The 13,443-nt window shown below is 43.2% G+C and overlaps 1 protein-coding gene across 6 annotated transcripts in view; it reads right to left on the bottom strand.

Annotated features, from left to right (window-relative positions):
* Positions 1–13,443, bottom strand: part of KCNH1 (potassium voltage-gated channel subfamily H member 1) — a 223,006-nt gene that overhangs the window by 169,963 nt on the left and 39,600 nt on the right. For 4 of the 6 annotated variants that reach the window (XM_081854588.1, XM_081854589.1, XM_081854592.1 and 1 more), the window contains exons 5-6: positions 7,796–7,914; positions 5,993–6,388 (exon numbers count right to left, since the gene is read on the bottom strand). In XM_081854588.1, the coding sequence (XP_081710714.1) occupies positions 5,993–6,388; positions 7,796–7,914 (515 nt within the window). The remainder of the gene's footprint in view (positions 1–5,992; positions 6,389–7,795; positions 7,915–13,443) is intronic. The other 2 variants (XM_081854591.1, XM_081854593.1) reach the window with 1 other exon arrangement.

Genomic DNA, 13,443 nt, shown 5'->3' with positions numbered 1-13,443 from the left:
ACTGCCGTTACACACTGCAGGCATACCATCAATATGGTAACTGAGGGAAGTAGTTTGATTGTGTGTGGGGTTTTTTTTAAAAAAAGAAAAACTGCAAACCCTCCAATTTTTATAAACCACAACAAAAAGCATTATCTAATCCCCTCAGTGCATGACAGAATATGAGCAATTTTAGGAAAGTATGGAAAGAGAAGACTATTTATATCTTTCCTGAGCCAAATTAAAACTGGCAAGCCTATGACAGATTCACATAAGTTCACATTCTCAAGCAGTTCCCCCACCCCCTCCATAAACAGAATATAGAAATATGTTCTTCCCATTCCAATGCTATGCACCAGGGACTGCCTATGTTTTACTCTCATTTTTATTTGTTGTCTGTTGAGCACATATAATGGGGGGAAATACTTCACACTTCTTGTCTCATTCGTCTTCTCTCATCTCTCACCACAGCTCCAGGAAAATTCCCAAGGCTGCGCAATTGGTCAATTAAATGGCTGAGCTAATCTCCTGGGACCAACTGCTATCGGTTGTTCAGTGGAACAACTAGCTTTCATTTTTGCCACTGTTGTTTTGCCACACGGTCTTTGCCACTGTTGTTTTGACCATTTATAATTATTAAACTATTTGTTACCATTGTTGGATGTGATTTATTATTTGCTGACATTTTGCTGGGTTGATTATCTTAATACAGTGGTACCTCGGGTTAAGTATTTAATTCATTCCAGAGGTCCGTTCTTAACCTGAAACTGTTCTTAACCTGAAGCACCACTTTAGCTAATGCGGCCTCCTACCGCCACCGTGCAATTTCTGTTCTCATCCTGGAGCAAAGTTCTTAACCCAAGGTACTATTTCTGGGGTGGCAGAGTCTGTAACCTGCAGCGTATGTAACCTGAAGTGTATGTAACCTGAGGTACTACTGTATGTATGTATGTATATATGTATATAGTATAAAGGAAGTTTGTGTTTTATGTTAATTGGTTTAAAGTATTTGTTTCTTAACCATTTTCATTCAGCTTCATTCAGATTGAATTCTTGTGGGATGTAGTTTTTGCTGCATGCTTTTTTCATTTCTATGGGTTTCAAACTGCCTTGAGTATAGCGATGCAGAAGGATTAAATTAAATTTAAAATGGCATTCGCAACATCAACCCAATTAAAATCTTGTTTGATTTTAAGAGCATAAAAAGATAGTTCTTAATCCTTTCAGCTTTGTCTTGAATTGTGTATGACTTTATTCTCTTTTTTAAAAGTGGGAATTAGGATAAAGAGAATAAATGTATTACCTTACCGGCTACAAACTGGGGGTACCCATGTTCTAGTGTTCTAACTCCTTGATGCTCAGGAGTCACACATTTCTCTCCTTTCTTTCCCTGATCCCTCTCCCCATTTCACAGCTTTATGCTTGTGTCCATTGCACTTCAGGTGGGCATTGGACCTTACTGCCTTGGTCAAATTAGTCCAACTGCCTTTGGGCTGTTCAACGTGTCCCAAGACACTCACTGCCTTGACACAGTGGGCCACAAAGAACAATATTCCTTTCTATGCTGTTTAAAGTGTTGCTCTGACAGCCCCTTTCCAAAGAAATGCCAACATAACAAGCTCAATTTGCTCTTCTTTGACAAATGATATCACCATATATTATCCCTGGGGTGTAATTGAGACCTTAATTTCTTTCGGCTTAATATAGACTGAGAGGCTTATGTAGGTTGCTCTGCTTTGTCAAGTTTTAAAAAAAAAAAAAGTTTAACGTTGTCAGTTGATGCAGAAATAACACCTTTTCAATAGCAACTCGGAGATAAATCGTCTTTTCTTCCTGCTGCAATAGGGGATTGGGTTGTGGGAAGATATAAAGTTGTGCTGCACGTACTTTGCTTTAACAGGCCTGAAGGTGTAACTTCCGAAACCAACAAGAAGTTGATGGCACCACCAAACTGGTGGAACGTCCTTTCCAAGAAGGCTCAGCGATCCCAATACACTAGGGCTGGGCGATATCCGGTTTTCAACATCGCAATATATCACCAGATAAACATCATGATATAATATATCATAATGGCTGAAATAAGGATGGAGCTATATAGAGGCATCAGTTGGCTTCACGGTTTTTCCCGCATCATGATTTTTGCATAGCACACACACAAACACATCAGGATTCATGATATATTGCCAGGTCAAAAATTATGAAACTGATGTCACGATATGGACTTCAAACCAGATTTGGATGATATGTCGATATGTTGCCCAGCCCTATGGTTCAATGCTTTATTTATTAATTTTTTACAAGGTTACTGATAACTTTTGCGTTCTGCTGGCTGCTTAGGAATGGTTGATTCAGGCAACAAGAAAAAGAGAGTCTGGCTTACGAAAAGGATGGTCTGGTTGCCCAAAGCAAAAGCTGTGTGCTCCAGCGTCTTCCAAATGTAATGCAACTTGCAATACGGTATTTTCAGACACCACAAAATAATCAAACAAATATGTTATGCTCCCTAAACACGCATCGTTTCATAAACTTTGGAGTTGTTTTCTGCATTGGGCTTGGACTATGATAAAGTAGCCCTCACCTGAAGAAATAATAATAATGAGGCACACTTATACAAAGCAAATTTCCACTTGTATTGGAGTGGGAGATAATTCTATTAACAAGTCCTTCGGGCCAACCCAATGTATTGCCCAGTCTGTGAACATAGTAGTTTTGCAATACTTCACTCGCAATTCATTCCATCTCCTTTTCTGCTTTCTGTTCAAATTTCGAGCTCCACCACTTCCCCTTTCTCAGACTACATGACATTTCTTTCTACTGAGGTGAAGGTTGTGCTTTGTTTTCTGTGCTTCTCCTCCATTACTTTAGATTGGAAGCTAAACATCTTCCTTGCCTAACATCAAGCTTTCCTCTAATTTATTTGGTTAAGCAAACATTGCTTCGCATTACCAAGTAAATGCCCCATTCAGAAGGCGCTGAATATTTGGAGGATCAACAGACCCTGACTGGTGTCAGAGAGAGAAATCAAAACATCACAAAAGTTCTCTGTGAGGAAAGAGAACAGCCAGAGCAATGAATCAAAGATGTAGTGATGCACAATCACAGAAGGATAGTCCTATAAAGCTAGTGATAAACTCAAGAATCCTACTGGCTCCAGAGGACTGTAAACCTGACAGTACACAAAAAAGAAGAAGCCCATTGCTGTATCAACATAGATGAATATGTGGATCAGATCTGAAACATTAAGTTTGAGGTGTTGTGAAAAATCGGTCTCTAATGGGTCACGTAGTCATGTAAAGGTTTCACTTGTTTACTTGCTAGAGCATGCCAACAAATCAGATCTGAGTCTGATCATTTTTAGCATAGCTCACTTAATCCCCGCACCCAAAAGTCAGTCAGTTCCCATGATGCATGTGACTCAGCCAAAGGGGCTGGAAGCAGATGCCTGTGCTGGATTTTGTTTCTGGGCAGGGGGAAACAAACAGACAGCAGTAGCAGATTTGTCCCAGAACTGAACTCAACACACTTATTGAGGACACATTCATGCCATATATTTAAAGCACTAAGACACCACTTTAACAAGTCATGGCTTTCCACCAAGAACTCTGGGAGCTGTCATTATTTAAGAGTGCTGACAGCTGCTAGGAGACCCCTATTCCCCTCCCAGAGCTACAACTGCTAGAAGGGTTCAACAATCAATCCTTCTTCTGAGGGAACTCTGGGGCATCAAGAATGAGGGGGAAGCCCACAAGCCAAGTGAAATGTATACGCTTGGGAATTTAGGATGCTGCCTTATATTGAGTCTGGCCATTTATCCATCGAGCTCAGTGTTGTCTACAGAGACTGGGAGTGGCTCTCCAGGATTCCAAGCAGCATTCTTTTATAAATACTGTATAAGAATATGGTACCTATTTGTGTGATGCTGGCACAAAACCACCTGAGACCCCCATCTCTGTTCACCCCCTCTCCCCTCTCTTCTCCCCCTACCATATCATGTCTATGACAGAAGGGTCTCATACCAAACACAAATGAACTGTGAAAAGGACTCTATGAATTGAAAGTGGTATGCTATACCGGCAGCCCCTGTTTGCGCACGTTCAATACGTGCATGACTGTGTAGATGCGCATCGCGCTGAACTCAGAAGTGACCCAGATGTCATTGAAACGTCACTAAAAGGGCAGAATGGGGGTGTTAGCAGGCTTTCCCCATGGGTCTTACTTCTACACAATTTCACCTGCGCATGCATGCCTCGGAACATAAACAGGGGGCTGCCTGTATGTACTTTTTTGCTTCACAAGAAAACCTTTCATAAAACCTAATTTTTAAAAATACAGTCATACCTCGGGTTACAGATGCTTCAGGTTGTGCTTTTTCGGGTTACGGACCGCCGAAACCCAGAAGCACTGGAATGGGTTACTTCCGGGTTTTGGCAGTCAGGCATGTGCAGAAGCGCTAAATCGTGCTTTGCGCATAAGCGCCGAATCACAACCCACGCGTGCGCAGATGAGCCACTGCGGGTTGTGAATGATGTGGGTTGCGAACATGCATCCCACACGGATCACGTTCGCAACCCGAGTGTCCACTGTAAATTAATAAAACTGACCCAAAGAAGGGGGGAGCAGCATTCTCTCCCAGCCCCTAACATGCAGATGCCAGGTATTGAACCTGGGACTTTCTGCGTGCAAAGCAGATGCTCTGCCACTGAGCTACAACCCCTTCCCTTACACACCCACACACCAGGCATCAACATAGTACAGCTGAAAAGACACCCAGCATATGGCATCTAACATGACCCAGAGACACCGCCTCCTACTCACAACTCCAAGCAGCCAAGCAACCACTTGAGCAACGTCAATGTAGCCTGGGAAGGCAGAAATTTCCTTCTCCTGTAGAATTGCCTGTTGAAGAATCCAGAGCTGAAGCCTCATCTAGTCGCTGCTTCTTCCGGTAGTTACTTCTCAAGCAGTCAGAGCCAGATGTTCCCTTTGCAGCACCCAGGGCAGCCCATCAATGAGGTGAGGTCAAGCCATTGGCCTCAGGTGGCAGATGTGACTGCCTGACCCTGCCATTCTGCTGCTGCCAGACCCAAGAAGGCTTCACCCACACTGCCCTCGCTGTTCCCATGGCACCAGCGCTGCTGCCAATGCGTTGCAGCGGCAGTGTGGGCCCAGCTACAGGTGAGGGTGCAGTTGCAGTGGCAGGGTGGGCAGCAGTGGGTGCAATGGCAAGGCCAGGAAGGAAGGAAGGAGGGGTGGCATCCAGGCCTTTTGCCTACAACGGCAAAACATCCCAGGCTAGCTCTGGCAGCACCACAACTCTAGAATTTGTTCCTTAGCAAGGTTTGTCAAGTTTTTCCATGCTGCATTTTTCAAAAAGTTGGTTAATCATTTGCTTTCCTGCCCCATGGCTTTTGATAGCTGTTGGTTCGATGCTGGATGGGGAACTTTCCATGGTCTTATACTTTCTGAATTGTTAAAATGTGATCTGGAATAGTGTGTGCGCATGGCTACTGTTTAATTGCAAGCCATCTCTGGCATCTTTTGAACCTAATATTTTAAGACAGATGAAGTGCTTGCTGAAACTGGAGAAGCCATCAAGCAAACATGGGGCAGTGACTTTTTCAATCAGTTTTGACTATATACTTTTTGCATTCATATGTTACAGTGATAAAGAAAATAAAGCTGCACAAAAATGCTTAATGAATCTGGGGACTAAAGGTCATTATATTAATCTCAGTCTCAACGTTTCATGAGGTATTAGCTTATTGCGCCTCCCATTGCCTGTAGAACAAACAAATCTATAAATACTTTTGTGAAGTACTATTGTGAATTGATTGCAAATTCTTGAGAATTTGCAATCAATTAGTGTTTGCAGCCTAGGAAGGCAGAATGACATTTATTTAAGCACATGTGTAGATGAAGAGCAACTAACCAACTTTTGGTTTAAAAAGCCATTTTTCTCCCCAGTCAACCGATCTTGGTAAATGATTAGATGGCAAGTGGAAACAAAACTCACCTCATCAACATTCTCAAATGCGTTGATCACATCATACGGCAAACAGGATAGAAGGTCAATGACAAACCATGTCTTCAAGTAATTCATGCGAATCAGTTTTGGGTCAGAGATCACTTCTCCAGCTGGCCCAACAAACGTGGTGTGGAAATTAAGCACAATGTCTACCAGAAAAATGACGTCAACAATGCTGTCCACTACCAGCCAGGCCACATTGTTCTGTTTCGTTTTAAAGGAGACGTTGTAAGGGACCAAAATAGCTGTGTAGAAGGTTAAAATCAGGATGACCCAATCCCAAGTGGTCTTGAAAACACAGTAATGTAAAATGATATGTGGTGGGGTCTTTGGTGCCTCTTGTTTGTACTGAGGGAGGATTTCAGAGCCCAGTTGCAGGACCTGCTTGGAAAACAGGAAGAGGAAAAGCCTTTCACTATTAAAAAAACAAAACAGCATGCTTTTTTTCCAATTATCACATGGGCCATCTTTCCTTAAAATAAAATAAAAGGGCTCATGATGACTCGTAGAGCAATCCTAACCATATCTATGCCTTCTCCTGAATCAAGCCATTGTTCCATTTAAGCTCTGCATTGTCTTCACAGATGCGCTATGGCTCTCCAGGGGTTCCCAGCAGGAGACAATCCCAGCCCTACCTGAAGATGTTGGGATTGATGCACAGCAGATGTTCTAGCTTTCTTTCTGGATGTTTTCCCAAGTATCTGTTACAGTTGCTCTTGCAGACTTAAAATCAAGTGCTGCTCCTACATTTGTAGGACCATTAGGAGACCAGAAGCATTATGGGCCCCTCAGCACGGTTAGGCTGCACCCAAAACACATCTGACCCCTTTCAAAGTCCCCTTACGCTCTTTTTCCTCTACAACATCTACTGGTTCCCAGTGTGCTGGAATGCACTGGAGCTTAGACGTGGGCTCGGCGATATAAAAATAATGAATGCAGTATTTAACTGGCAAATAATTATACACATCTCATATGTGCAGAACATACTGTATTATTTACAATGAATTCACCAGCTGTCCTGGTTTAAATTTATGTGAAGTCTAATCTGATGCACCAATTTAGCAAGGAATTGTCTAGCAAATAGTATACGGCCTGCTTAAAGCAGAGGTAAAATCCTGAACCGCAGCAGCATTGCTTTCTATGAAAAGGTCAATGTGCTGGCTCTCTGCTTGGACATTTACTTAATGTTTCCAAGTGTTAGCAAAGTCAATGATATGCAGGCATTTATCAACAAATCTTAGGACCTGCTACATTCAGATTTGGCAGATGCATTCTTATAAGGCACTCCAAGAGCTGCACCAGTTCAATGCTTCCAAATGTGGCCCACATTTGAGGCCAGGTGAGGCACCTGCTTCAGGCCCCAGGGTTTAAGGGACAGGATGAAGGATCTAGGGCAGAAGACCCGACTCAGGATAGACCAGGGAATAAGTCTGCCTCATCCTTGCCGTTGCTGCTGCTGCTTGAAGAATTTGTCTCCAAAGGGTGTTGTTCTGGCACCATGATATCATAACACTCAGAGGGCACTAGAGGCCCGGTGTGGTTGTGGAGATTATCCCTGCCCCTCCACACCTCAAAATGGCTCATCTTGCAACTCTCGGCAGATACTGATGGGACACTAGCTGCAGCAGGTGGAGTTTGTGGCCCCCTATCAATCCCCTTGATTTCCCACCAATTCGCTCCAAGCAAACATCCCACAAATAGACCTCTCTTGTCAATGGAATTCAGGTGAGCCGTTCCCAAGAGTCGGGCACTATTGATTCAAGTGGGCTTACAATAATAATCACACGTTACCTCAGCAAGCCGGGAGTGCTTGTGGACGTTCTCTCCTTTCTGTACGCTTGGAGCGAGCTGCTGCAGGACTCCCCGACTGCTGGTGAGTGCACGGGTTAAACGAGCAAACTTCCCCCAGCCTGAAGGCAATACAAGAAATTGCACAACGGTAATTACAAACAGCCAGCTATATTGTGCAAAGCAATTCTAGGAATATCCTGAATCATCCCCATTGTTTTGTCCCATCAGATTTCCTTGAGAAATAAAATAATTCCCCTTGCTTTCCAAAAGAGGGACGGTATTTGTCTGTGGTACAAAAATTTAAAAAAAAAATAGCCCTCTGTATACTTGAGTTTACATCTGTGAAATCTAGTGGGCCTTAATTCTGAGTAGACCTGCATGGGAGTGCAAATTGTAATCTGAAGCAGCCATGGCGAAAATTAAAGCAGGTCAGCCTTTATCCCAGATTAGATAACACTTCTGGCTCAGCTGTGTCTGTAGCAGCACTGGCTCTGACCACTGACAGATAACCCCTGCAAGAAATGCAGTTCTCAACAGGAAGGGGGGAAAGGTTACCCATCCCTGCTCTAATACATTTACTCTGCTGTGTTCAATAAGAAGGATTCTCTTTAATGAAGTAACACTGCGATGTACGGAGCATATAATGGCTCATTAAAAACAACCAAGGGAGTAATCAACCAAGCAGTGATTCTGTGTGACTTCTATTCATTTCACTGAAGTGACAGGAAATAACTATCAGTGTTTGGATGGCATCCAGACCATCACCACTCCTGTCACATTTCATTTCTTATTTGTTCCTCAATGTTATTATCCTGGTGCTTATATTGTATGTTATGTTTATTATATTATATTATATTATATTATATTATATTATATTATATTATATTATTACTGTATATTATATTGATTCGGTCCCTCTTCCCTCCAACAATAAGCAAAATTTGCACAACTGCAGCTATGCCCTCCTCTTACCACCTTTCTTCTCCAACAAATGAGACACAGCATGGTGAAAAGTAGGGTTCCAACCCTCGGATTATATTATGAGTTTGCTGCTTTCCAGGACCATGGATTTGGAAGGATTAGCTCATATATTTACACAAGGAATATGAGAATTCATTGATGAAGTATGCAGGTGAGGCGCAATGTCAATAATTCTGTATAAACTTGGGTTTATAAGGCTTGGGAGGGTATAGCTATCAATGTAGACCTGATGGCCATATTTACCTCCAGAAACAGAAGCAGTATGCATCTGTATACCAAAACATGAGTATGGAGCATTCTTGGGTGATTGTATCCAACTGGAGGGCTTCCCATGGGCATCTGGAGGGCAACTGAGAGAACAGAATGCTTTGGTCTGATCCAGCAGGGCTTTTGTAACATTCTTAATACATGGGAAAGGACATGGGACACATATATACTAATTAGACCATGGGTCCATGTAGCTCAGTGTTTCCCAAACTTGGGTCTCCATATGTTTTTGGACTACATCCCTTGCTAGCAAGAGCAGTGCTCAGGAATGATGATAGCTGTAGTCCAAAAGCAGCTGGAGCTCAGTATTGTCTACATTGACTGGCAATGACTAGCCAGGCTTTTAGGCAAGAATCTCTCCCAGACACCAGGAGTTAAACCTGAGATGTTCTTCATGCCAAGCAGATGCTTTACCATTGAGCTACAGAAATTGAGTGTGTGGGGGGCTGGGGTCAAGAAGAGGGTAGGCACAAAAGTTCCATGCATCCCAGAACACAGCACTGTTTGCAGCCATGTAGTGAAAGATATTACACACAGAGAGAGACTAGGAGTTTACTGTGAATGAATGATAGCAGATCACAGAGTATGGTGTAGACTACATCTTCTCTTTGCATGATTGCACTGGAATAACTCACTTAATATTACAGTCTTATTGCAGGTTTCAATTGTGTGAAAATTGCTCTGTCTGCATGGAGTGGAACTCCCATTAGCAGCTTGCCATGTAGAACATAGTTGTATTTTCAGCTAGCTACAAGGTGATTCCTTGTGTTTATGCAAAGATTAATTGGAGGAATGAACAACTGCCACGATAACTAAGGCTTGCTGACTCTGACACTGAAGGTGCAATCCTGTGCATGTCTACTCAGAAGTAAGTCATTAAGTCCAATGGGACTGACTTCTAGATCAGTGTGCTTGGACATGCAACCTAAATGCATGCATGTAGTGGATAAACTGTATTAACCACTGGTGCTGTCCGTGGTGCTGAACCTACTGGCTTGCTTTACGGGCCTTTGTGTGATGATGAGGCAACAGGCCATATCGTTTTTAATTTGTTCTAGATTCACACAAACAAGCAGCAGCTTTTTGAAAAAGAAGGGGGGCTTTTTGCTCAAATGGCATGGCTTCAAACACAAGACAACACTAGCAATGAGAGCTTCCATTCTAAAAAAAACATCGTCTAAGTGCTTTATCTCACTACAGTCCCTGTATAGCACTGCCTGGTTTTAGATAAGAGAAAGGCTGGAATATTATAGAAGAAATAAGAGGATAAGAGTTCTCATCATGCATGTAAAATAGCAAGAATGAAGAGAAGTGAACCGGAGGGAAGGCTAAAATCAGTAACATCTATAATGGAACAAGGACTGAGAATGTCCCCTCGCACCCTAGAATGCAGGAATCCATGTTTACATTCTCTTAATCTTATTACAACACATCACTACAGAAGCCCGGGGAGAGGCATGGCTGTCTCCCATACACAGAAAATAGACAAGGACTGATTATTCTCATTAGTCAGCGAAGGCAAATGAAAGTGCAGCAGACTTAAGACTATAGCACAGAATGCCAATAGCAGGCGAAACAGTTCATTATTTTTAGCAGTGGGGTGACATTAAAGGGAAGAACAACTTCCAAGGCTGGGGCTACACAAAACCAGGCTCTGTCCCCGTGGCACAGCATGAGGATCCAAAGACCTGTGACACTAGATTTTCTGCGAACCTGGTGCTGCCCAGTCCTATTCATACTTACTCTGAATTCCCATTCAGTGCAGTAGGACTTACTCCCAAAGAAGTATATGTAGGTTTACAGTTTTAAACTTGCTTTTTTTTTTTTTTTCCTTCAAACAACAGCTTCCCCCTCCCTTTGCCACATTACAAGCTGCTTTTGAAATGAGGAAATTTCAACATTAGATCATTCTGTGCCATGGGGAATAGTGAGGAGGCTGTTCAAATACTTTTTGAAAAGTCCAAAATTGTGCAGAGCTAAGTCTATTGTGTGAACCTCAGCAGCTCCCCATTAGTAGAATGCATCCCCAAATCTCACATTCAGAACACTAAGCCTCATGCACAAGCAGCTGTTTCCAGCACCACCTTGAGCAGGGCTAATCAATGGGGAAGGGCTTTAGCTTAGTGACAGATCACATGCTTTGCATAGAGAAGGTCCCAGGTTCAAGCCCCAACATCTCCAGGCAGGGCCAGAAACCCTGAAGAGATGCTGCCAGTCAGTGTAGACAATACTGAGTTAGATGGACCAATGGTCTGATTTGCTTTAAAGCAGGTCCCTATATTCCTCTTGCTAATCTGCCGTTCAGGAGTGTCACCACATTCAGGGCTTTTTGCCCTGAGTGACCGATAAGCACTGGGAGCATCCAGCGGTCAATCAAAGTCTGCTTCATTACGATAGTGAACAGCTCATCCAAGGCATGAGCACGGCCCACTGTTACTCAGCACAGACTGCATTCAAGTTAACACAAAACCTTTGGACTAAGATGAATTAATTCTAAACTCAGCTCAGAACATAAGAAGACCTCTTATACTCAGTCAGACCACTGGTCCAGCTAGCACACTTTATTCAAGGTAGGGCTCAGTCATCCTCAGCTGCTGCACGACCTGAGTGCAACTCCCTTGGCAGCTCCACAGGGGAGAATTGTCAAAACCCGGGCTGACCACTTGCAGGCTTCCTATACTTTAAGAGGACTTCGTGATTCAGCTGAGCCTTGCTTGAGCAACAAGATGCTCCTGATGTGGTCCTGCATTCTTGGATACTCTTGGGGTTTTTCATCCTGTCTCCTGGTTTACCTTTTGGTCCTGACTTCCTCTCCAGTCTGACCCCACAGCAGATGACTGAGGCCCATATCCCAGGCCTGCCATTGTTTGACCCTCAACTTGTTTGACCCTCAACTTGATTCTGGCGTATGGGATGGGAACTGTTATCAGACTGAGGGCCACATTCCCACTTGGGTATTCTTCGGGGAGGGGGCACATCTGGTGGCCCAAGGCAAAAGAGGGCAAAACCTCTGTTTTCTCTTTCTTTCTTTCTTTCTTTCTTTCTTTCTTTCTCTCTCTCTCTCTCTCTCTCCCCTCCTCTCTCTCACACACACACACAAACACACTCCATCCAGGCAACCAAAAGGCATTATCAAAGTTTGATGACATATTCCAGCCAAGCAAAAAGAGATTGTGAAGCAAGGCCGGGAGGGGGGTGACCTGGAGAGGGGAGGTGTGACTGAGGAGGAAGCAGAACATAGATTGAGTCCTAAGGGCCAGATAGAGGGGCTTGCAGGGTCACATTTGGCCCCCCAGCCTGAGGTTCCTCATGCCTACTTATAGTGCCACCACTTGTCCCCGACCTCATGAAAGTGGATGGAAGGAGCAATTAAAAAGGGAAATAGGAAGGCAGGTGCAGCATGCAAAGCTGGAGTAAGCCCAGAATCCTTCCCAAAACTTTAATGGAAGAGTCCAGGACTCATTATGACCTACTGTGGGGCACCTAGTTGGGTCAGAAGCGGCATATGCACAAAGCTGGGATTTGCATCAGAGTAAGGACTCTTACATCTCAGTCTCTCTCCCTCTCTCGTAACTGCTCTGGACATTTTTTTCAAGAACCTACATTTAGTACGTGTCCTTCTAAAGATTCCCATTTGTTTCATTTACAAGGTGAACATAGGCAGCTTTAGAAAGCGAATCAGCTCTGTGATGTGCATCCCAAACATTAGCTTATAATTGAGAAGCTTATGGGGTACAGCAGATCTATAATTTCTTTAAACATTAGCATTTCTAGCATCTGCGCTCGAAATGAACAGCAGCTTCTCCCTGCTGTTTCATATGTCTCCCCCTATGTCATCTCAAGATAATAGGCCCCTCTTCACTTTCCTGAATTTGTCTGTCCCTAGTCACTAACTAGGCACACATCTGCTTCAGTTACTCACAATCACTTGGGCAAATCAATAGCTAACCTTTTAATAGGAAGCTACTCAATAGTGATGCCAGTTTCTGTCTTTGGTTGCATTAGCAGTGATCACAGCTATGTCACACAAGGAGCCAGAGATCCTAACCTTCCCTAGTTACTTATTGAGTGGATAGCTGCTTTTATCTCCCGTCTTGATTTAAATGTAGCTTCATTGAGGCCTGTTTTAAAGGATTGCATTTGTATTGATTTATATCATACTTTATCGTTAAACGACTTTGAGAGCTTTGTCTAGGATTTAATTTTGCAATCGATAATAATAAACAACAGTAGCAATCCTGAGAGGTATGCATCACACAGAGAAACAGTAGCTTCCTGAAAGCCATCTAAGACAACTTCATAGCTGAGCAGGGATCTGAACTCAAGTTTCCCAAATTCCAAGCACAACAACTCCTCGCTGGGCAGCTTTCTCTAGACTGCTAAATTAAAAAAAAAATGAA

The sequence above is a fragment of the Podarcis erhardii genome (genome assembly GCF_964252035.2).
Source record: "Podarcis erhardii genome assembly, chromosome: 3".
NCBI lineage: Eukaryota > Metazoa > Chordata > Lepidosauria > Squamata > Lacertidae > Podarcis > Podarcis erhardii.
The sequence above is the reverse complement of the archived record's forward strand: the minus strand, read 5'-3'. Positions and strand labels throughout refer to the sequence as shown.